The sequence below is a fragment of the Cebus imitator genome, unplaced genomic scaffold, assembly GCF_001604975.1.
Source record: "Cebus imitator isolate Cc_AM_T3 unplaced genomic scaffold, Cebus_imitator-1.0 Scaffold1, whole genome shotgun sequence".
Lineage (NCBI taxonomy): Eukaryota > Metazoa > Chordata > Mammalia > Primates > Cebidae > Cebus > Cebus imitator.
This window is the reverse complement of record NW_016107316.1, coordinates 1,325,177-1,350,813: the sequence shown is the minus strand read 5'-3', so window position 1 is coordinate 1,350,813 and position 25,637 is coordinate 1,325,177. Positions and strand designations below refer to the sequence as shown.

The window sequence follows — 25,637 nt, the reverse complement described above, 5'->3', positions numbered from 1 at the left end:
GTTTCAAGCAATTCTCCTGCCTCAGCCTCCCCAGTAGCTGGGATTACAAGCACCCATCACCATACCTGGCTAATTTTTTTGTATTTTTAGTAGAGACAGGGTTTCACTATGTTGGCCAGGCTGGTCTCGAACTCCTGACCTCGTGATCTGCCTGCCTCGGCCTCCCAAAGTGCTGGGATTACAGGCGTGAGCCACTGCGCTCAGCCAGAGGTTTTATAGCTCGGAAACTAATATTGGAAAATAAAAAAACATGAATTTTACCATTGCTTGGTCTTTATAGCAGATTCTTAATGTAGAAAACGAAAAATGCAATTCCATTAATTTCTTTCTGGAAAGAACATTAAGTAGTATTGCAACTCTTAGCTTTAAAAAAAATTATAAGGCATTTATAATAAGTATGCTCTTGAAAGTTCTTAGCATAACTGGAGGGAAAAATCATCACTGAGAATGTGTGGGAATATATGTTTTAGTATAGCAGGAGAAAATGTTCTGAGGATTTATGAAATAATGTTCTACTGTGTCTTTTCCCTTTGACCATTAAGAAACCACAAGCAAACTAAAATTGCCTTGTTATGCTAAAAAAGTTAAAAATATATGTTGCCATGGAGATAGACCCAGTCTAGATTTCTTTCCGGTAGTTTAAAGACTTCTGCAAACCCTTGGGGAAGTAATATATTTTCAGTACCACAGTTTGTGGGTGAAACAAAGAAACATACCTTTCTTTGTCTTTGGTGCTCATGTACACATTGAAAAACTGTAAATAATAATTGAGAAAGTCTTGCTCACCATTCCCAGTTTTCATGTAAGGACTTAAGCTCATAGAAAACAAAAAGAATAGTAAGCCAACTAAAGAACTGGAGTGTATATTTCTTTCTTCCCCTCTCTAATGGTGCCGATGAAGTGTACATTCTAATGTCTGTTTGGATACCTTGTATGTATTTTCCTAATGGTAATTGTGGATTAATATTTTGCAGGATATATTGTTTTGAGGAAAAAAGCATGAGTGCTTTTAAGTATAGAAAGCATTTATTAATTTTGTACAGCAATAAGAATTTTCTCATAGTCTACCCAGCTTGATAGTTATGAGACAGCATAGTATAAGGTTTTGAAGTAAACCAGGTTTTTTTTCCAGTTTCATCATTTACTAGCTGTGTAACTTTGAGTAGGTTAATTATTCCAAGCCTCAAGTTTTGCTTGTGTGAAGTGGAGATAATAGATGCATAGTACCTAACACGAAGTAGATGTTCAATAAATGGTGTATAATAGGATTAGTTTTTAACAGTAAATTTTTTAGATAAGCAGGATTCCAACTTAACTACCCAGTTATGTGTGTTTCCTTATTCTTCATTGTTTTCCAGGAGAGATTACTGTGTAAGTTCTTTGAATATCTTTTCCCTAGTGTGAGTTTATTTTGGTCTACTGTTTTTATAGCTAAATAAATTAGTCCATTTGACTTTACAGGAGATATGTTGCTCTAAGTACCTAATAAGACATTCGTTATAACTTGTATAGTGTTTTATTAATATCAACATTCCTGGCTTTTTAAGAAAGTGCGATTACATGAAAATGAGGCTTCTAATTTGTGTACTTAGAGTAAAATATGAATGCATTTTTCTTTAGGCATTTTAAATTATACCTGACATCAAGTACTGAACGTTTTTCACAAAATTTCAAGGTCGTGGTGGTGGATGGTAAAAATGAAAGCGAGTACGCTGTGAAATGGCAGGACTTCTTCACTGGACATGTGGTTGGTTAGTATGGAGCTTGTTGGTTTGCCTCTGTGTCTGGTGGGTTTGGTCTCCAAATCTGACTTGTTTGCATATTCTTTTCTGGTGCAGGGTAGTGGGGATGGGATGTCATGGAAGTGCTATTTTTTGACTGTATACTTTGAGGTATATAAGTTTAGAGGCAGGAACATTCTAATAGGAGGAAATGAGTATTATTTAAATGTCATACTAGCTGCTGGTTTGATGTTTAAAATTAATTTCCTCTTACGTGTTAGGAACTTAACCTTTCTTGTCTTCAGCAGTGACTGTAGGCTTGCTTTATGATATTTTAAAGAGGGAAGCTTGGAGATAAAATACTTTGTGATCCTATTATGTATATATTTGAGAAAATCTATCAAACAAGCAATTGCAGTTTACTTTTTGACCTTTTTCTGCAATGAGAAAAAAGAAATGGCATTGAAATCCACAAATAGTGTAGTTCCTAGGCCTGTACATTCCAAATCATGCTTTCTGCCTCTTCTAGTTCTTCCTTTACCTAAAAGTAGATAACGTTATTCCAGAAGAAAATCTTAGTAGTTTTGTTTGCTTTGGGAAAGGGATAGGTTTCAAGTAACTAGACTTGAGGCTACCCCTTAGGTGGTGAGATTATCTAGCTTCTTTCTGGGGCCTTTGTTTCTTGATTTGCAGAGCTCTCACAGTACTAGGCAAATTCCAATTCCACCTGAAGGATTTAATTTTTATTGAGAGTAATGCATAGCTTATTATTTGATGTTAGTATTTTTAAATAATAGATTTTTTTTTCTCTTAAGGTGAGCCTGACTCTAGGGTTCTAGCCCACATAAGAGATGATGATGTTATAATCAGAATCAACACAGATGGGGCCGAATATAACATAGAGGTAAATTTTTATGTGAATTTTTTTTCAGTAGCTTATATCTCTCATTTTCAAAAAGCTGCTTAGTCCTGCAAAGGTGAAAAGTAATTATACTTCTTTCTTTTTTGTATTTGAAGACTTTTACCAGGAAAGTAGATTTTTAAAAAAGGATAATCTCTAAGAAGCTGTGTTATGATATACTCTGTATTTCTAAGTACCATAATTGAGATAATTACATGTGGGTTGGATAATAGGCAGAGAAAACTTTCTTTCCCTTTTGACTCATTTTTTAATTCTTTCTCAAATAATAAATGTAAACATCCTCAGAAATGAAAGTAAAGTATTATTTTTCAATTTCCCCATATTTCTGCTAGACACACTGGAAATGCTAGATCAATGGAAGGTGTGATAGTTCATAGTCTGAGAAGTTAAAGAGGAGACTAGGAGAATCAGGCCGTGATCACTCTTCCATTGAAAGAATAACAGTAGAAATCAAGACCACAGTGGCTGCACTGGTTAAGACACATATCTATGTGTCGGATACTAGTCTACAAAACAAAATGTTTACCACATAATTGTGAATTGAAGTTGATTCTGTGTTTCTTGAAAAATAAGAAAACTCTGGGTAGTGGTGGTGATATCACTAAAATAGGTCATCTGTGGGAAAACTGATTAAGATTGGTCAAAATGAAATCTTCAGGTGTATTTCAGTGCTGAATAGGGGTAAAACAGTCTGCTGGAGCTAGAAATACTATGCATGTGAATTATATCCAAACTACATGACTGTTAGTCTTTTGGCTATCCATCATTGTGAAAAAGAAACCTGTGGCCTTGCAGTATGTTATAGTTTGTTAATGTTTAAACTATTTAATGTCAATGTTTTGAGGAGTCTAGCCTACCAGAAGAGTCAGAAATTTAGCAAAAAGTAAAGGAACTAATATTAAAAATGCATACATTCTAGAATAGGCAAAGCATCACTATAATGTCCTAAATTTGCTTGTTCTTTCAATCAATTTATTAAAAAAAAAAAACCTTTATTTGAAAATATATACTTGTTGAAAGATTTGGAAAATAGGCTATCTGTACTTGACAGATAACTACTATTGACATTTTGACAGGCAACCAAATATTTTTTCTATGTGTATATACACAAGTATAGTTACACAGACTATTTTTTTCCTGTAAAACTAGGACCATACAATATGTAGTTCGTTTTCACACATTTTTTATTTAACAATATGATTATGAACCTTTTCATGTTAATATAGATCTAAATTAGGGTTTTGTTTGTTTTTGTTTTTTTTTGAGTTTCCCTCTTGTTGCCCAGGCTGGAGTGCAATGGCGTGATCTCAGTTCACCACAACCATCGTCTCCTGGATTCAAGTGACTCTCCTGCCTCAGCCTCCCAAGTAGCTGGGATTACAGACCTGTGCCACGATGCCTGGCTAATTTTGTATTTTTGGTAGAGATGGGGTTTCTCCATGTTGGTTAGGCTGGTGTCGAGCTCCTGATCTCAGGTGATCCACCTGCCTCTGCCTCCCAAAGTGTTGGGATTATAGGTGTGAGCCACCATGCGTGGCCTAAATTAGGGTTTACGATAAAGGCTGCCTGTTGGTCCATTGAAACACTGTACCATTTATTTAACCAATCCCGCTTGATACGCAACTGTTTTTTTTTTTTTTTTTTTTTTTTTTAAGATGAATTCTTGCTCTGTTGCCCAGGCTAGAGTGCAGTGGCATGATCATGGCTCACTGCAACCTCTGCCTCTTGGGCTAAAGCCATTCTCCTGCCTGTAGCTGAGACTGCAGGCGTGTGCCACCATGCTCGGCTAATTTTTATATGTTTTTTTGTTTTTGAGAAAAAGTCTCACTCTGTCACCCAGGCTGGAGTGCGGTGTCATGGTCTCAGCTTACTGCAACCTCTGCCTCCTGGGTTCAAGCGATTCTGCCGCCTTAGCCTCTTGAGTAGCTGGGACTACCGGCATGTGCCACCACACCTAGCTAATTTTTTAATTGAAAAAATGATTTATTACTTATAACGGTGATTTTCATACTCTTTATTATATAATTTTTTTGATACTTTTGTAGTTCATAAGCGTGATAATTGGCTGTTCACACACATGTATGAGGCGTGCCACTCTAGAACCTTGTTACAATGTTAGCACATTACCAATCTGACATAAAAAAAATAATTCTTTACCCTTACCTTGATGTGAAAATCATTGTTCATCTGCATTAAGATCTTAGGTATATAAGTGAGTGGGAAAAAATATATATCTTATTTTTAACATGTCATCATTAAATATTTTATTTATGACAGAGTCTTACTCTGTTAACCAGGCTGAAGTTTAGTGGTGCCATCATAGCTCATTGCAGCCTTGACCTCCTGGGCTCAAACAATCTCTTTCTCCAGCCTCCTGTGTAGCTGGGACTACAGGTGCATGCCACCATGCCCAACTAATTTGTTAGATTTTTGTAGAGTATCAAATTTTTGATGAGGTCTCACTGTGTTGCCTAGGCTGGTCTCAAATGCCTGGCCATAAGCAATTCTCCCGCCTTGGCCTCCTGAAGTGCTGGGATTACAGGTGTGAGCCACTGTGCCCAGCCATTAAATATTCTAAACCATCATTGACTTTACCATAGCTTACTATTTATATAAATAAACCCAAGTTAAACTTGCATAGTGAGATAATTTTTTCTGCAACTTTTATTTATTTATTTGAAATGGAGTCTTGCTCTCTTGCCCAGGCTGGAGTGCAGTGGTGTGATCTCGGCTCACCGCAACCTCTGCCTCCTGGGTTTAAGCAGTTCTACTGCCTCAGCCTCCCAAGTAGCTGGGATTACAGGCATGCACCACCACACCCAGCTAATTTTTTTTTTTTTTTTGAGGCGGAGTCTCCTTCTGTTGCCCAGGCTGGAGTGTAGTGGCATGATCTTGGCCCACTGCAACCTCCACCTCCCAGATTCAAACATTTCTCCTGCCTGAGCCTCCCAAGTAGCTGGGATTACAGGTGTGCACCATGATAACTGGCTAGTTTTTGTATTTTTAGTAGAGACAGGGTTTCTGTGTTGGCCAGGCTGGCCAGGCTGGTCTTGAATTCCTGGTCTCAGGCGATCTACTCGCCTCAGCTTCCCAAAGTGCTGGGATTACAGGTATGAGCTGCTGCGCCTGGCCTAAGTTTTGTATTTTTAGTAGAGATGGGGTTTCACCATGTTGATTAGGCTGGTCTCGAACTCCTGATCTTGTAATCTACCCACTTCAGCCTCCCAAAGTGCTGGGATGACAGGCGTGAGCCACCGTGCTCAGCCTCCCCCAACTTCTAGTTTTCAAAATGTTAAGCTGGTGCAGTATCTCATGCTTGTCATCCCAGCACTTTGGGAAGCTGAGGTGGGCAGATCACTTTAGGCCAGGAGTTTGAGACCAGCCTGGCAACATGGTGAAACCGTGTCTCTACTAAAAACACAAAACTTGTCCGAGCTTGGGGGCTTGTGCTTTAAATCCCAGCTGCTCGGGAGGCTGAGGCAGGAGAATAGCTTGAACCTGGGAGACAGAAGTTGCAGTGAGCTGAGATTGCTCTACTGCACTCCAGCCTGGGTGACAGAGCGAAACTCTGTCTCAAAAAAACAAAAGAAAAGAAAATGTTCAAATGTACAGATAGATTAAAAAATTACCCTGTAGCCCTTAAAAAAGTGCTAACATAATATGATGTTTCCTCTCTTTTTTTCCCCAAAACATATGAAAATCGTTTGCAAACATCATGAGACTCCACACCTAAATACTTCTGTATGCATCCCTAGGAATAAAGGGACTCTTTTATATAGCTGTAATGAAAGTAAGATACCTGAGAAAATGAAAAGAATTCTACAGTATTATCTAATAATCAAGCCATGGTCAAAATCTCTAGTCATCCTCAAAATATCCTTCGTAGATTTTTTTTGGCTTTCCAGTCTTGGACCCAGTCAAGCCTTCTGCCTTTTAGTTATTTATCAAATTATTTTTTCCATCAACTTACTAGTAATAATGGTAATAGGCTTAGCTTTTATTAATAACAACCACTTTTCTTTTGAAATTTTAATATAAAACTAGATTTATTATCTATATAATCTTCAAGTTAGGTATTATCACTGCTTTACCTAATGAGGGAAATAATTCTCAGGGCACTTGTCCAAGGCACATAGTGAGGTAAGGTTGAGGTTTGAACTCAGATATCTCTGATCCCAAAGCTAGCTGTCTTTCTATGCTAGACTGGCTATACTAGGAAACAATCAGTGTCAACTTAGAAATGTTTGATCCAAAGAAAAAAATTTTCACTTCTATTTATAGGCTAAATAAACTTTACTAAATATGGAAGATTCCTGTAGCCCAGGAGTTGGGTTAGTTAACTTTTGAGGTCTCTGCCAACCCTGAAATTCTGTAACCATTGTTACATCTACCTCATACATGAATTACCAAAGATGTGTATGTAGATAATATTTAACAGTTTTATTGAGACATAATTCACATACTATATTATTCACCCACTTAATATACACAGTTTTGTAGTTTTGTGTGTGAATATATATATATATATATTCACACACACACATATATTTGAGACAGAGTCTCACTTGTCACCCAGGCTGGAGTGTAGTGGCACAATCACTGCAACTTCTGCCTCCTGGGTTCAAGTGATTCTCCTGCCTCAGCTTCCCTAGTAGCTGGGATTACAGGCACCCGCTACCATGCCTGGCTAATTTTTGTATTTCAGTAAAGGTGGGGTTTTACCATATTGGTCAGGTTGGTCTTGAACTCCTTGCCTCAAGTGATCCACCCACCTTGGCCTCCAAAAGTGCTGAGATTACAAGTGTGATCCACTGCGCCTGGCAGTTTTTCGTATATTGATGGAGCTGTGTAAACACCACCACATTCAATTTTAGAACGTTTCATGACCTGAAAAGGAATGCTGTATTTTTTAGCCATACATCCCCCTTCCTTCCTAACTACTATCTGTTTAGATTTGCCTGTTTGGGTCATCTTATGTAAATGGAATTATATAATATGTGGTTTTTTGTGTGTGGCTTCTTTTTTTTTAAATTTTTTTTGAGATAGAGTCTTGCTGTGTCACCCAGGCTGGAGCGCAGTGGCACAATCTTGGCTCATTGCACCCTCCGCCGCCTAGGTTCAGCTGATTCTCTTGCCTCAGCTTCCCCAGTAGCTGGGATTACAGGTGCCTGCCACCATGCCTAATTTTTGAATTTTTTTAGTAGAGAGGGGGTTTTGCTGTGTTGGCCAGGCTGGTCTCAAACTCCTGATCTCAAGTGACCTACCTGCCTTGGCCTCCCAAAGTGCTGGGATTACAAACATGAGCCACAGTGCCCGGCCTGTGTGTGGCTTCTTCTAGAATGTTTCCAAGGTTCATCCATGTTGTATCTGTATCTTATTTATTTTTATTGCAGAATAATATTCCATTGTATGGATAGACTGCATTTTGTTTATTCATTGATTAGTTGTTGATGGACATTTGGATTGTTTCCACTTTTTAGCTATGATTTACAATACTGCTTAGGTTTTTATTTCTCTTGGTTATATACTAGTAGCAGAATTGCTGGATCATATGGTAATTCTACTTTTAGCCTTTGAGGACCTGCCAGACTGTTTTCTAAAGTGGCTGTACCATTTTACATTCTCATCATATATGAGGGTTCTGGATTTCTCTATATCCTCACTAGTATTTGTGTTTGATTATAATCATCCTAGTGGGTATCCAAGGGTGTCTCATTATGGGTTTTTTTTCCCCCATTGGGGTTTTGATTTGCATTTCCCTGATGGAGATAAATATATTTTTTGTGTATCTCCCATAAACTGCCTGGTTCTGATGAGACAGTGTTCTTACAGAGAATAATTTTGCTTTGAAACAAAACAAACATCCTTTTGACTTGGGTAACCTTTGGAGTATGTTAATTGTGATTTATTCTGGCCTTGTAACATTGTAAATGGAGATTTTTTTTACAAACTGCATTCCCTGAAACCAGTAATAAGGTTCAGACCTATTGTTGCAAGTTCTCAGTTTCATTTTATGTAAATATGTTTGTGTTTTTTTGTGTGGATAAAACCTAGCATGGCAAAAAGGTGTCAAACACCTAAGTATTTAGAAAGCTAAAATGAAAATCCTACACGAACAGAAACTTTGTCCAATTATCATTGCAATAGCACCATCACCTATAACAGTGCCAGTGTACAGTAGATATTATAGAATATTTTTTAATGAATGAATGGAAAATGATAGGCATATTTATCTTATACATCCTCTAAAAGATTTCATTACATGTGCAAAGTATGTAAGGCTTTATTTATATATAGATAAAATAATCAGAGTGTATAATCTATGTATTTACTTACCAGCATAGAAACTCCACATGATAAAAATTGAGATTATTTATTGTTAATAACATGACTTACCAGTTTACTTAACCTAGAAATGAATATTTTGTAAGAATAAGCAAGGAATGTTGGAAAAATTTAGTGTTTAGGAATTGTTTTTTTCATCTCTGTCATATATATTTTCTGTTTTAGCCACTTTGGAGATTTGTTAATGACACCAAAGACAAAAGAATGTTAGTTTATAAATCTGAAGATATCAAGAATGTTTCACGTTTGCAGTCTCCAAAAGTGTGTGGTTATTTAAAAGTGGATAATGAAGAGTTGCTCCCAAAAGGGTTAATCGACAGAGAACCGCCTGAAGGTAAGGCTTAAAGATATTATATCAAATACGAAACAAACATATTACAATTGGCTTCAATAGGGGTGGTTGTTAACTGATAAAAAATAACATGCTTATCAAGTAAGTATAGTATTTGGCATGAAAATAAGGGTTTTGTTCCTGAAATTTTCAAGTTATTTTGTCTATAATGTAAGAGTTGAAAAGTCTTGAAAATAATGAGAACAACAAAGATTAGATTTTAAAAAAGATACGGAAAAGGGAAACGGAATGATCTGAGGGAAAATATTCTTGCAGGTATTTAGAAATGATAATTTGATGAAAGACAATCTTTAGAGTTTATAAGAAATTGATTAGTAGCAGGAGTATTCTAAATAGACTGTCCCAAGATGGTTAACCTTCTTGTATTCTGCTGAATACAGTCTATTTAGAATCATTTAAAAAACATAACCATCTTGGAGTTTTTCTACCCAAAACACCTCTGGTTAGGTTTTCTTTGTTGTTATTAAAAATTTTTTTTTTTTGCAGCAGCGTGATCTTGGCTCGCTGCAACCTCTGACTCCTAGGTTCAAGCAATTTACCTGCCTCAGCCTCCTGAGTAGCTGGGATTATAGGCGCATGCCACCACTCCTGGCTAATTTTTGTATTTTTAATTGAGATGGGGTTTCACCATGTTGGCCGGGCTGTTCTTTAACTCCTGGCCTCAAGTGATCTGCCTGTCTCAGCCTCCGAAAGTGTTGGGATTACAGATGTGAGCCAGCATGCCCAGCCAAAGATGGTTATATTTTTAAAATTATATCTTAGCATTTTAATATATAAGTAAATCCTTAATTTATTTCATAAGAAAGATGTCCTGTTAACACCAACTAATTTTCAATGTGAATATCTTGACATTTTTACTGTTCCTTTGGTTAATTCATAAACTTCTTGTTGTAGAATATGACTGACAGCTTCATAGCCCAGCATTAGGTGACTGTTTTACCCTGTTGAGCACTTTTTATTTATGCATTTATTTTGAGATGGATTCTCACTCTTGTCCTGGCTTTAGTATAATGGCACGATCTTGACTCACTGCAACCTTCGCCTCCTGGGTTCAAGTGATTCTCCTGCCTCAGCCTTCAGAGTAGCTGGGATTATGGGCATGTGCCACTATATCAGGCTAATTTTTGTATTTTTAGTAGAGATGGGATTTCATCATGTTGACCAGGCTGGTCTCGAAATCCTGTCTTCAGGTGACCTGACCACCTCAGCCTCACAAAGTGCTGAGATTACAGGCCTGAGCCAACATGCCCTGCCTTGCTCTTTTGAGCACTTTTTTTTTTTTTGAGATGGATTCTCACTCTGTCACCCAGGCTGAAATGCAGTGGCACGATCTCGGCTTACTGCAACTTTTGCCTCCCAGGTTCAAGTTACTCTCCTGCGTCAGCCTCCTGAGTAGCTGGAATTACAGGCATGTGCCACCACACCTGGCTACTTTTTGTATTTTTTAGTAGAGACGGGGTTTCACCATGTTGGCCAGGCTGGTCTCAAACTTCTGACCTCAAGTGATCCGCCCACCTCGGCCTCCCAGAGTGCTGGGATTACAGGCGTGAGCCACTGTGCCCGGCCAGCACTTTTTAAAGTTTCTGTGTTTTAAAAATTAAGAAGGTACTTGTCCTTGGTTTTGAATTATACAGTGTTTAAATTTCATATTGCTTTTCACTTTTCTGTCTTCCTCCAAATTGTTTTTTTGTTGTTCAAGATCCTTTAATGATATTAAGCTCACATAATGTTTGTGTCAAAAATACATTAGATTTAAAGTGTTACCATAAAACTCCCTGTTTTGGTGAATTTTGATTTAATAGTGCATACAAATTCATATTAGAGCTTGTTCATCGGTTGAAGAGAAGAGCTGTCCCAGATCCCATGAAGAACACATGTAAATTATTGGTGGTAGCAGATCATCGCTTCTACAGATACATGGGTAGAGGGGAAGAGAGTACGACAACAAATTACTTAGTAAGTATTTGATATTGCATCAGGTAGTTGAAAAAAAAGTTTGTGTGGGTGGATAAATTCCATGAAACTTAATGAAACCAGATATGTTCCAGATACTCTGTTATTTCCCTCAAATATTTGAGGGATATTCTCTGAGGTTTTTATATTACTGTATGGAAATTACAGTTTCAAATTTATGACAACCCATTTTGCCCCTGAACTGGTATTTTCTGCATCTTAGAATTTATGCAAATAGGGTTTGGTAGAGGTTATAATATAGTCCTTCTTCTTGATACAAATGAGCTCTTTAAAAACATCACTGCTATGATGGCAGTGAATCTCTGGTGTCACATGTGAATGTAAAAAATATGTATTTGCATGAACACGTTTATCTTTTGCTTTTACGTATATTTCAGAGAGGAAGGTGAGTTTTGTTTGTCATGTTAAAGAACTAATCATTGGACTTCACTTGAAATAGGTGGGACTTTCATGGTCATACTAACTCTAGGACACAGAAGTGAAGGAAAGATTTAACAAGTGATGATACCAGATTTTTAAGCATGAACTGTTACGACTTTTAAAAAGTCAGGGGAATCATTTTTCGTTGACATTTTTTGCTAATGTGACCTCATTCGTCATGATTACTTGGCATTGACCAAAATGTTGTTTGTTATTGAGAGAATAATGGAGAATGCATCTATTCATGAAGCTAGAAGAGGCTGGTGCAGTAAAGATGTCTTTCTCATTGCCTTGCTTTTCCTATTCTGCTCATTTTATTCATACTCTCCCTCATCCTTTTTTCCCTTCCCTTCCATGTCAAATGAAATTTTTTTTTTTTTTTTTTTTTTTTTTTTTTTTTTTTTTTTGACACAGAGTCTCACTGTGTCACCCAGGCTGGAGTGCAGTGGCACAATCTCAGCTCACTGCAACCCCCACCTCCTGGGTTTGAGTGTAAGTAGCTGGAATTACAGGCGTGAGCCACAGCGCCCAGCCCCATATCAAGTGAGTTTATTATGAGGCTAGTAAGAGTCACTGTGATTCTTGTTTCTAAGTAAGAGAGATTCTTACTTAAAAAAGCTTCTCTTGGCCAGGCATGGTCGCTCACGCTTGTAATCCCAGCACTTTGGGAGGCCAAGGTGGGCGGATCTCGAGGTCAGGAGATTGAGACCATCCTGGCTAATACAGTGAAACCCCGTCTCTACTAAAAATACAAAAAATTAGCCAGGCGTGGTGGCGTGCGCCTATAGTCCCAACTACTTGGGAGGCTGAGGCAGGAGAATCACTTGAACCCAGGAAGTAGAGGTTGCAGTGAGCTGAGATCATGAAAGAGCAAGACTCTGTCTCAAAAAATTAAAAGCTTCTCTCTTAATCTGGGTTTTGTATTAAGGGGTTCCTCTTATTTTACTTCTTTGTTCATTGCACTACAAATATGAATATAATGAGAGATCTAGTCTTAAAAATTGTATTTTTTACAATTTCTTAGATATAACTTGTTTCACAGTTGCTGGAACAAACCTCATCAACCCAGTTTTTGAAAAGTAGGATTTTCTCTTTGAGAAAAAGATAATTCGCATTTTGTTCTTTCTTGTGTTGTTTGCCTTCATAACTATACTATCCCTTCTTCTCCAGTTTTCCCAAATCAGAGAACAAAAGAAGGAGGATTGCTGAAATGAACCTTGTTCTTTCTGGCTGTCTTCTTACCCGTCCCTCAGTGCTGAACTTTTTGGGATGAGAGTGGGGGAATAGGGTTGGCAGTTGTCTGTCACAGCCTCTTACTTGTTTCTGGGGAAGGCATTTGAGGTACTTGCCAAGAGACAGAGTGAAGATGGAATTCTTTTTAGAAAGGAATACAGTTGACCCAGGAACAGTGCACGGGGTTAGAAGACTGACCCTCCTTCTGCAGTCAAAAATCCTCATTAATTTTTTTTTAAGGCTTTGTTGCCCAGGCTGGAGTACAGTGATGAAATCATAGCTCACTGCAGCCTCTGTTGTCCAGGCCAAAGCAGTCTTCCCACCTCAGCCTCGCGAGTTGCTGTGACAACAGGCGTTCCCCATCCTTCCTGGCTGACTTTTTGATTTTTAGTAGAGATGGAGACTTGCCCAGGATGGTCTCAAACTTCTGAGCTTAAGCACTTCACCTGCTTTAGCCTCCCAAAATGTTGGGATTACAGGCATGAGCCACTGCACCTGGCCCTTGTATAACTTTGACTGTCTAAAAAATTAACTACTAATAGTCTACTGTTGACCAAAAGCCTTACCAATAAAATAAGTCGACTAATATGTATTTTTTTTTATGTATTATTACTGTGTTCTTACAATCAAGTAAGCTAGAGAAAGGAAAATGTTATGATGAAAATTATAAGGGGTCATTTGCACAGTGGCTCCTACGTATAATCCCAGCATTTTGGGACGCCAAGGCAGGAGGATCTCTTGAAGTCAGGAGTTTGAGATCAGCTTGGGCAACAAAGCAAGATCCCATCTCAAAAAAAAAAAAAAAAAAAAAAAAAAAAAAAAAAAAAAAAAAAAGGCTGGGCATGGTGGTATGTGCCTGTAGCCTTCTGTCACTCAGGAGGCTAAGGTGAGAGGATTGCTTGAGTCCAGAAATTCAGGCTATAGTGAGTCATGATCGTGCCGCTGTATTGTACCCCTGGTAACAGAGCAAGACCCTGTCTCAAAAAAACACCGTGTTACCAAAAAAAAAAAAAAAAATCATAAGAGGAAGTACATTTACTATTCACTAAGTGGAAGTGGTTAATGGTCTTCATCCTTGTCGTTTTCATGTTGAGTAGACTGAGGAGGAAGAAGAAGGGTTGGTTGTATTGTCTCGGGTGACAGAGGCTCAAGGAAATCCACATATAAGTGGACACTTGAAGTTCAAATCTATGTTGTTCAAGGGTCAGCTGTATTTCAGGTATATTGATTGTCTTTAAAATTTTATTTTTCTTGTGGCTGGAATGGTAGTTTTTAAAAAAGCCTGTTGTCATTTTGGTTCCATGTGCAGTTGAGCACTGAAATTTAGATTAAACTGAACCATTGTTTTATTATGGTAACAGCACTTTAAGTTTGGGGCCAAGGGCTGGGAATACTCTTGTACAGTAACGTCTTAATGCTAATTTTTGTGAAAGTAGAAACTTTTGCAATGGCATTTTCTCTAAAGTGAGATTTTTTTTTTCCCCATAGATTTTATATTGCTCTGTGAAGAGAGGTAGAGCTACATAATGTGTTTTTTTTTTTCTTTTTTAAATATTCACAGATAGAGCTAATTGATAGAGTTGATGACATCTACCGGAACACTTCATGGGATAATGCGGGTTTTAAAGGCTACGGAATACAGATTGAGCAGGTATTTATCAACAGATATGGCTTATATTACTCTCTTAAGTTATGTGATGTAAATATTTGTCACTTGTATTCAAAACCCAAAAACTTGTTCTTAACAATAATTGTAAATAAGTATTCTGAAATGCCAGTGATTTTTTTCTGATGAATTATGCAGTATTTTTGATGTTAATTAGTTCTAGATTGTGAAGTTTTCTGTTTTTAGTCTCTCTTTAGGTAGAAAGCCTTTTATGCTGCTATGCTTTGTTCCTTCTTTGAATTCATGGCCTTTTTATTCTCTGTAGTTTTTTTTCCCCCTCTGATGATGCTTAAGTCTTTAGTTAAAACTCTGACACATATCATTGACTCTTTAGTCAGAAGAATTTGCTAAAAAATACTGTGTACCTTTGCAAGGCAGTATTTACATATTCAGAACCTTAGGTTCTTTCCCCTCAAATATCTCCTTCTGATTCCTTGTAATCTGTTACTAGAGTGTGTCTAGCAATGTTATATTAATGTGATCTTAATAACAGCTCATAGTAAAAATTATTTCAAATTGCTAAGACTAATTAAAAAGACTATACTAACATGGGGTATTGCTTTGGGCAGAGAGACATTTTGATATGTAACTTATATAAATTGTTATATCAATTTTTTTCCAGGCTTTTTGTAGTAAACCGTATTTTTATAAGTTCTATAGTACAGAATACAGAGATTTTTTTTAAAAGAAAATTTTTTTGAAATCATTCACCATGTTTATAAATGTTAAACTTTGATAATACTTGTATAAAACTAAGAATTCTTTTTCCCTTTTCATTGTCATTTACTATTTTGCATTTTCTTTTTAAGTTATTATTTGAATAGGCAACATATACACAGTACAAAAACCAGTGAAAAGTAAGTCTCTGCAGCCTGTTTATTGTCAAACCAGTTCCTTTCCCCAAAGACATTCATGTCACTAGTTTCATATGTATCTTTCTAGAGATGTCGTATGCATGTATAGCGTATGTATATGTCTGTATTTGACACAATGGTGTTATGCAGTACACTTTTACACCTTGCTTTTTCATTTCACAGTATGTAGGAGAGTATTTCATGTTCATGTATCTAAAGCTGCCTTGCTTGTTTTATTATAAATACTGCATCATGTTTGAGTTTTAGGGAACCTATAAATTGAGTTTCTTTTTGCTTTAGGCATTTCGAACCAATTGAGGAATACAGGAGTAATATAGGAGATTAAAACATGCACTTCTTTATATCTGATGAAGAATGGGTTGGAGGATGTGGTTTAGATTTGCATCATGGTGGCCTTCTAAGTAGTTCTAGCTCAGATTTGACTTTGACCACCCAACACTGAAACTGCAGAGTCCACCCCAGTAAGCTTACCATATGGTGGCAGAGGAGACCAGAATGAGCCTTCCCGGCAGGCAGGAAGGCAGGGAAGGAGAGACACACAGAAACTCTGAGCTGAGCATGGTTTCCCTCTTTTTTTTTTTTTTTTTAAATCTCAAACTCACTAATGGGAGCCTTTGTTACTTTTTTTTCTTCTTCTTAGCAGGCTTAATATGAATTTGTCTGAAATGCATGTATAAGGAGAAGCCTCTATTCTTAGTCTTTTATTCCTTCGACGCACAAAGTGATGTATGTTTTATTATTATTTTCTAAATTATTGACATATTGTAATAAATATTTTAGACTCCTGTAACCCAAGTTCTTATTTTTTTCAGAATAAATACGGAGGATATGAAAATTTAGGAGTATACTTACAACATCATAACTAATTCATTGACATATGTGTTTTCCATACCATACGCTTCTCTGTTTGTTTCAAACACTGAATATTAGAACTGAAGAATTTATGAATTTTAGTTTTAAATTTTTTTTTTTCTAGAATGATTCTTTTTTTGAACAGATAAAATAGTGCAGTATTCAGAATCTTCTGACTGACTTTGGAAGTGTTCTAAGTGTATTATCTCTTTAAGTATAGATTCGCATTCTCAAGTCTCCACAAGAGGTAAAACCTGGTGAAAAGCACTACAATATGGCAAAAAGTTACCCAAATGAAGAAAAGGATGCTTGGGATGTGAAGATGTTGCTAGAGGTAGGCCATGAAATCCTGGATATATGGTGCTAACACCACTTTGTGATTTCTGTTGGATTTGTGATTTCTGATTTCTTTGTGATTTCTGTGGATTGTATGTGCATTAATGAAGGAGCATGTTAGAAAAGATGGAAACCCAGAAGTAGTCTCCCCTGCTGATCCAACTGTAACCCCATCCTGTGTAGAAGGGCAGACAACAAATAACAAAAACACTGAGAAAGAAAAACGCTATAAAGCAATGCTTCTTAACCTCAATATCTTTGAGGATCTAATGAGGAAATCAGTGGATCTTCTCTAGAAAATAACATGGGTACTCAATATGTAGAGTTTTTGCACACTGTTTTGTTCTACACACTTAGCTCAGATCTCTCTGAAGCTTATCAATTTATCCTTTAGGGCAGTAATTATCAAACAGGTTATGAACATGTATTGGACAGTAGACATATAGCTTGGAGATCTGAAAGTTCTCTACAGGAATTAAAAATTTTTGTTTTTATTCTGATGATGAATCTAAGATGGCTAACTTAGTCATTTTATGTCATTTGGAGTCTTGCCATATAACAGGATACTGCCACGTGATTCCAGTGTCTTGATTTTGTGTGTGCTATTACTTTGGTGTAGAATGACTTTCTATGAAGTGATAGTTTTTATCTTTTAATATGTTGGTAAGTGTATTAGTTTCCTGTTGTTGCTTTAACAAATTATCACAAGCTGAGCAACTTAGAACAAAACTTACTTGTCTCATAGTTTGCATGGGCTGGTCCAGGTATGGTGTGGCTCATCTGGATTCTCTGTTTAGGGTCTCATGAGGCTGAAATCAAGTTCTCAAAGCTTGAATAGAATTAAAGGATATTACAACTCTTCATCCAGGTAGAGAAGCATAATGTGTAGCACCTGTGTGGTACTCATTCATACCTTGTCTAATTTGATCTGCTGAGCAGCCTGAGAGGTTGATTGAGACAGCATCATTGTTGTGAAGAGGCTCAGCAAGTGTGTTTGTTTATTCCAGCTGCCATGACAAAGCAGCACAGGCTGAGGCACTACAGAGATTTGGTTTCTCACAGTTTTGGAAGCTGGAAGTCTAAAATCAAGGGGCTGGCAGGGTTGATTTCTTCTGAGGCCACTCTTCTTGGGGTGTAGATGCTGTCTTCTCCCTGTGTTCTCACACGGTCCTTCCCTCAGTGTGTGTTTATGTTCTGATCTCCTTTTCTTTTTCTTTCTTTTTTTTTTTTTTTAAAAAGGTGGGGTTTCACCATGTTGGCCAGGCTGGTCTTGAACTCCCGACCTCAGGTGATCTGCCCGCCTTGGCCTCCAAAGTGCTTGGATTACAGATGTGAGCCACCATGCCCGGCCTGTTCTGGTCTCCTTGTCAGGACACCAGCCATATTGGATTAAGACCCACCCATATGACCTTATTTTACCTTAATTACCTCCTTAAGGGCCCTGTTTCCAAATACAATCACATTCTGGGGTACTGTTGAGGGTTAGGACTTCAACATTTGAATTTTAGAGTGGCACAGTTCAGCTAGTAACAGAAAGATCAAATGACATGTCTGGTTAGTCATACGACTGGTAATGGCAGAGGTCGAATTGAGCACAGATCTCCTGACTCCTAGAACAACTGAACCACTGCACCTGTCTGCTTTTCTGTGAGCCTCCAGACAGCCCATGGCAAGGGAGGAACCATAAAGAATGACTTGTGTTGACAGGTGTTCCTCTCCAGTTTTCTTCCCTAAGGCTCCTAGAATATTCTTAGAAGCCTTACTCTTTTACCACAGAACTATCAGAATCCCCATGCAGCCACACTTCATTCCTCATACAGGGCTCTCTGGCCTCTTATTTAAAGCATTTTAAAAATTGAGGTTTTTGGCCAGGCATGGTGGTTCATGCCTGTAATCCCAGCACTTTGGGAAGCTGAGGCTGGTGGATCGCTTGAGCCCAGGAGTTCAAGACTAGCTTGGGCAACGTGATGTACAAAAAAATCCAAAAATCAGCCGGGCATGGTGATACCTGCCTTTGGTACCAGCTACTTGGGAGGCTAAGGTGGGAGGTTTACTTGAGCCTGGGAGGTCGAGGCTGCTGTGAGCCGTGATTGCACCACTGCATTCTATCCTGGGTGACACAGCGAGAACCTGTTTCAAAGAAAGAAAAATAATTAATAAAACCGCAAAAATCAAGATTTTTAAACTTGGAGACCCTGGGTGATTATGGTAGAGGTTTTTAAAGTAATGTATGAAGCCCTTTTAAATTAAGAAAAAAAATCCTCTCAAACCTGCTGTGCTGATTAAAATGGGTTTAAAATCTTTATTTTAGTAACATAAAACTGAGTATATATGCTTTTCTCTAAGTATATATTTATATAAGTGACTATATTATGAAGCTCAAAAAAGTTTAAAATTAAACTTTCTATAAAACAAATTGAATCCTTGAAATACTTGAGAGGGATCTGTTTTGGTCTAGGATGCTGCAGACCCCCGTAACGAATTAGAGCATCTTTAGTGCTGGGCTGTATGTCTTCAGAACAGCATTCAAAGGAACAGTCAGTTAGTTCTGAACAGTTGGAACAAGCTTCTGGGCTCTTCCCTTTTGTGCCCCTTTCCGGATGACAGTGTCTGCCTCTCACCTGTGCAGGTGGAGGAGTACTTCAGGGAAAGGGCAACGCACTGCACTAGGTGCTGAGCTGCGAGCCATCATGGTTCTGTTCGGGAATGTTTAGTTGATTTAGATTATATCCTTTCGTTTGATGTAATTGTTAATCAAATTAAGAATGCTTTTTTTTTTTTTTTTTTGTCTTTCAAAGCAATTCAGCTTTGATATAGCTGAAGAAGCATCTAAAGTTTGCTTGGCACACCTTTTCACATACCAAGATTTTGATATGGGAACTCTTGGATTAGCTTATGTTGGCTCTCCCAGAGCAAACAGCCATGGAGGCGTTTGTCCAAAGGGTAAGTTTTTTTGTTTCTTGTGTGAATATGATGCTGGGATTATATGCTGATTGGATTATATTGTAATTCTGTATTTAATAAGCAGTTTATCTCTGTTTCCTTTTGATTTTAGCTTATTATAGCCCAACTGGGAAGAAAAATATCTATTTGAATAGTGGTTTGACCAGCACAAAGAATTACGGTAAAACCATCCTTACAAAGGTACGTTCTTTTATTTTTAAAAGGATAGTGTTAGAGTTTATTGTAGTAGAACCTCAGTTATATATTTATGTAGTTTTTTTTCCCCCCGAGACAGTCTTACCCTGTCGCCCAGGCTGAAGGGCAGTGGCGTGATCTTAGCTCACTGCAACCTCTGCCTCCCAGGTTCAAGTCATTCTCCTGCCTCAGCCTCCTGAGTAGCCAGGATTACAGGCGTGCACTACCACGCCCGGTTAATTTTTGTATTTTTAGTAGAGATGGGGTTTCACTATGTTGGCTAGGATGGTCTCGAACTCCTGACCTCATGATTTGCCTGCCTTGGCCTCCTGAAGTGTTGGGATTACAGGCATGAGCCCCTGTGCCTGACCATGTAGGTATTTTTTAAAAAATGTAATATATACTGCTTTTTTATTTCTGCCTAAATAAAATTTATGTATTTTTGTGGGATATATGAAAAAGTATAAAGAAGAAAATAAAAATGGCCTGTCAGCCTTCTTTTGAAACGTGTGAGGACTGCTGCTTTTCTTGAGCCACTCCTTCCTGGAGCCCTCTGACTTGTAGCTCCTCTTAGAGCTCCCTGTTTCCTAGTCCTGTGGTACAGCTGTCATTCAAGGCATCCCACACCTTCTTATTTCCAGAACCCCATGGTCTCCCTCTTTTTCAGCGCCATCATTTTGGTGTAGTGTAGCTTGCAGGAACTTCCTAAGAAAAGATATATGACCTGCGAGTTGTTGGAATTTCACATATCTGAAAAATGTTTTTATTCCACCCTTAAGTCTGATTGATAATTTTGGCTGAGTATATTCTCAGTTCTCATGTTCTCTATGGTCTTCTGTGCATATTGCTTTTAAAGAGTCGGAAGTCATTTTGAGTTCGTATCTTTGTATGTCACCTGTTTTTTTCTCTGGAAGGTTTTAAGATTTTGTTTTTCTCCAGCTCTGTCTGTTAAAATGTGTTTGACTACAAATAACAGAAAATTAAATAAGCATTGGTTTATATAAGGGGTTTATCTGTCTCAGTCAACAAGACATTCAGGGATAGCATTTTCTGGGTGATACAGCAACTGAGGTGCCCTCAGGGACTCAAGAATGAGCAGGAGGCCTTTGTTCTCATGTACGTCACCTCACGATTGTAAGATGGCTCTGTTCTGTGCTGGAGAAAGGAGGAGAAAGAGAACATGGCTAGCCTAATCTGGCCCTTCTAAAAAACTTCTCTGAAAGCCCCATCCTGGCTTTTGTTTATATCTTACTGGACAGCACTAGGTCACATGGCTGCCGTTTCCCTCAATGGAATGTGGAAAGGTAGCTATTTTAGCTGAATATATTGCTGCCCTGAGCAAAATTAGGGCTCATTAAGTAAGAAAGAAGGGGTGAGTAGATATTGGTAGGAAATATTAGGATCTGATATACTGATTTTTAATTCTTACTGTTTTTGAGACAGAGTCTTGCTCTGTGGCCCAGGCTGGAGTGCAGTAGCACCATCTTGGTTCACTGTAACCTCTGCCTCCCAAGTTCAAGCAATTCTCCTGCTTCAGCCTCGCAAGTAGTTGGGATTACAGGTGCCTGCCACCACATCTAGCTAATTTTTGTATTTTTTTTTTTTAAGTAGAGACCGGGTTTCACCCTGTTGGCCAGGCTGGTCTCATGAACCACTGACCCCCAGTGATCTACCCACCTTGGCTTCCCAAAGTGCTGGCTGATATACTGATATTTTGACTATGACGTTATACTTGATGTATGTTTATACTTGGTGTAGGGTACCGGAAAATATTTGCAAAAGACACATCTGAGAAAAGACTGCTATCTGAAATATACAAAGAGGCCAGGCATGATGGCTCATTCCTATAATTCCAGCACTTTGGGAGGCCAAGGCAGGAGAATCACTTGAGCACAGGAGTTTGAAACTAACCTGAGCAAGATTGTAGACCCTGTCTCTACAAAACTAAAAAAAAAAAAAATGTTAAATTTCCAAATGTATAAAGAACTCTTAAAACTCAACAATAAGAAAATGAACAACCTAGTTTAAAAATAGACAAAAGAGCAGAACAGATACCTTCAAAGATGTTCAGATAGCAGAGAATTATATGAAAAGATGCTCAATGTCATATGTCATTAGGAAATTGCAAATTAACAATGAAGCCGGGTACAGGGGTACACGCATGTAGTCCTAGCTGCTCAGAAGGCTGAGGTGGGAGGATTGCTTGAGCCCAGGAGTTTGAGACGAGCCTGGGCAACATTAGTGAGACCCCATCTCTATAAAAAACTTTTTAAGAAACCCAACAACAATGAGCTATTACTGGTAGCCTATTAGAGTGGCTAAAATCCCAAACACTGGTAACACAATTCCAACAAGGCTGTGGAGCAACAGGAATTCTTCATTAATTGCTGGTGGGAATACTCACAAAATGGAGCAGCCACTTTGGAAGACAGTTTGGCAGTTTCTTTCTTTCTCTCTTTTTTTTTTTTTTGAGATGCAGCTTCATTCTTGTCACCCAGGCTAGAGTGCAATGCCGCGATCTTGGCTCACTGCCTCTTCCGCCTCCTGGGTTTAAGCAATTCTCCTGTCTCAGGCTCTCATGTAGCTGGGATTACAGGCGTGCATCACCACGCCTGGCTAATTTTTGTATTTTTAGCAGAGTTGGGGCTTCACCATGTTGGCCAGGCTGGTCTCAAACTCCTGACCTCAGGTCATCTGCCTGCCTTGACGTCCCAAAGTGGTGGGATTACAGTTGTGAGCCACCACACCTGGCCATAAGAATGTTTATGGCAGCTTAATTCATAATTGACAAAACTTGGAAACAACTAAGATATCCTTCAGATGGTGAATGGATAAACTGGCACATCCATACAATGAGAAAAAAAAAGCTATCGAGACATGAAAAGACATAGAAGAACCTTAAAAGCATACTACTAAGTGAAATAAGCCAATCTGAAAGGCTACATACTATGTGATTCCAAATATATGACATTTTGGAAAAGATAAAACTGTGCAAGCTATAAAACAATCAGTGATTGCTAGGTGTTGGAGGAAGGGGGGATGAATAGGTGGAGGGCGGGAAACTACTCTGTATGATGCTTTGTCAGTATAAGATATTATGCATTTGTTGAAACACATAGAATATACAACACAAGCATGAATGCTAACATAAACTATGGACTTTGGGTGATTTAAAAACAGCCACAGCTGGTGGCAGGAGCCTATAGTCCCAGCTACTCAGGAGGCTGAAGTGGGAGCATCACTTGAGGCCAAGAGTTAGAGGCTGTAGTATGATAATTGCATCTGTGAATACCAACTGCATTCCAGCCTGAGCAACTTCATGAGACCCTGTGTCTTAAAGCAAAAAGCAAAAACAAAAACAAAAACAAAATGTAAAGTGGTATGAGAAAAAAAGATTAGTTTTTGGGAACCTTTTAATTTCTAAATTTATTTTTCTTATTGTACTTTGTTTTAGGGAAAAAAAAATCTCTCAAACCGTGTTTTTCCTCTGTTGTCGTGTCAAAACAATCAACATCAACACAGAAGACTTCTGTGACCAGACCAAAATCCCACATGTCAAACAGTAGACATCAGCTAGGTGTCCTCCAATGCAATTCAAACACTATGCACCCAGAAATAGTGTCAGATCTCACAGCTTGAGGGTCAGTCCCACAAGACTGACTGTTTCCTCCTCCCACCAGTTACAACTGAGCCTCCAGAACTTCTGACCAACTGGCTTCAAGTTGGAGTTTCCACGACCTCCTCTTTGTGTCCGATTAATTTGCTCAACTGGCTCACATAACTCAGGGAAATACTTAACTTACATTTACGGGTTTATGACATAGGATATTTTAAAGGATACAAAGAAGCGGGCACGGTGGCTCATGCCTGTAATTCCACTACTTTGGGAGGCCGAGGTGGGTAAATCACCTGAAGTCAGGAGTTTGAGACCAGCCTGGCCAACATGGTGCATCTCTGTCTCTACTGAAAATACAAAAAATTAGCCAGGTATGGTGGTGCCCGCCTGTAATCCCAGCTACTCAGGAGGCCGAGGCAGGAAAATCACTTGAATCTGGGAGGTGGAGATTGCAGTCAGCTGAAATTGCCCCACTGCACTCCAGCCTGGGCAACAGAGGGAGGCTTTGCACCAAAAAATAAAAAACTGAAAAAAAAGAAAGGATATAAAGAAATAGCCAAATGAAGAGCTACATAGGGCAAGGTCTGGAAGGGTCCCAAGTACAGGAGCTTCTGTCCCCATGGAGTTGGGATGTGCCTCCCTCCTGGCACGTGAATGAGTTCTGCAACTTTCCTGTCAACCTCCACATATTCAGAATGCTCTCTGGAAGCTCTGAATCCTGTCCTTTGGGATTTTTTGGAGGCTTCATTACGTAAGCATGAATGACAACCGTGTAGAAATGTGATTGGACAAAATGGGTATGTTCTCATACTAATAGACTTAATGGGGGAAACCTCCAAGGCCTGTCCAGATTCTCCTTGACCTCTCTGCAGCTTTCCTTCCTCCACAGTAATGGGCAGGACCCTCTCCAGAATGAGAATGAGGGTCTTCTGACCCACAATCAGATTAGTGTCCTGCCTTGGAACAGGTAAAAGGAGGACATGAGAAGGTCAGAGAAAGATTTTGTTTCCTGAGGACTGCTTCTGACCCCTAAAGCACCCAACATTGTAACAGAAGACTGTAACCAGGACTTATGGAGGGTCATAAGCCAGAAACCATGAACAGAAACATACATATGTGTGCATAATAGCTCATGCTCCTTTACTTTTTTGGAGTCACAACTTCTTAATAGTTTGATTTCATGACATATTTTCTTTGGTCTTCTGAAATTTTTCTCTTAAAAAACACATAAAAAAGAAATTTGATTAGAAGTTTTTGAGATATTTTTAGATTCATTAGCAAATCCACTAATGAATTTTCCCAAAGCAGTTAGGAGATATTTCTCCACATTATACCTTTGGGATTTGAGTGCTTTTGCTAAAAATTTAAGGTTTTTTTTGCCCCACTATGGTTTTAATATAAACATGTGGAAAGACTTCTTGTATAGAAAAATAACTTGCAAAATACTATTTTTTTTTTAGGTTCCATGGAGTGATTTTTTCCCTCCCTTAGGAAAAAAGAAATCAGGAATTTTAAGTTTAATATTCTTTTTTTTTTTTTTTTTTAAAAAGACTCTTGCTCTGTTGCCCAAAATGGGGTTCAGTGGCCTATCTCGGCTCATGGCAACCTCTGCCTCCCAGGTTCAAGCGATTCTCCTACCTCTGCCCCCAAAGTAGCTGGGATTACGGGTGCCCGCCACAATGCCTGACTAGTTTTTGTATTTTTAATAAAGATAGGGTTTCACCATGTTAGCCAGGCTGGTCTCGAACTCCTGACTTAAAGTGATCCGCTGGCCTTGGCTTCCCAAAAGTGATGGAATTACAGGTGTGAGTCACTGTGCCCAGCTTTTAAGTTTGATATTCTTATTTTATTCAGATAAATATGGAAAAAAAAATTTAGGTTTGTTGGCAAAATTTATTATTATTCATATAGAAATCATCTAATAATCTGATAGATTAAGTACAGCCCTGCAACTGGATTCTAAATAGACCAAGTCCTCTAGGTCATTAAGATTGTTATTGGACATGAATTCAGTCATTGAGAAAATAAAACATTGTTTTGTTATTCCTCAGTTGTGTTTTCTTTGTTTATTGTGGTTTTTTTTTTTTGAGTTGGAGTTTCCTTCTTATTGCGTAGGCTGGAGTGCAATGGCATGATCTCAGCTCACTGTAATCTCCACCTCCCAGGTTCATGCAATTCCCCTGCCTC

At 38.3% G+C, this 25,637-nt stretch overlaps 1 protein-coding gene and 1 non-coding gene across 7 annotated transcripts in view; both read left to right on the top strand.

Moving 5' to 3' along the window:
- Nucleotides 1-25,637, top strand: part of ADAM17 (ADAM metallopeptidase domain 17) — a 68,385-nt gene that overhangs the window by 19,279 nt on the left and 23,469 nt on the right. For 3 of the 6 annotated variants that reach the window (XM_017525182.1, XM_017525174.2, XM_017525164.2), the window contains exons 3-10: nucleotides 1,621-1,751; nucleotides 2,537-2,625; nucleotides 9,154-9,322; nucleotides 11,163-11,296; nucleotides 14,529-14,618; nucleotides 16,581-16,694; nucleotides 19,495-19,639; nucleotides 19,752-19,840. In XM_017525182.1, the coding sequence (XP_017380671.1) occupies nucleotides 1,621-1,751; nucleotides 2,537-2,625; nucleotides 9,154-9,322; nucleotides 11,163-11,296; nucleotides 14,529-14,618; nucleotides 16,581-16,694; nucleotides 19,495-19,639; nucleotides 19,752-19,840 (961 nt within the window). Of the gene's footprint in view, nucleotides 1-1,620; nucleotides 1,752-2,536; nucleotides 2,626-9,153; nucleotides 9,323-11,142; nucleotides 11,297-14,528; nucleotides 14,619-16,575; nucleotides 16,695-19,494; nucleotides 19,640-19,751; nucleotides 19,841-25,637 lie in introns of those variants that run through there. The other 3 variants (XM_017525189.1, XM_037737158.1, XM_037737160.1) reach the window with 3 other exon arrangements.
- LOC119471062 lies at nucleotides 4,677-4,780 on the top strand. Its single transcript, XR_005200057.1, has one exon. It is a non-coding gene; the product is annotated as a small nucleolar RNA U13 (small nucleolar RNA).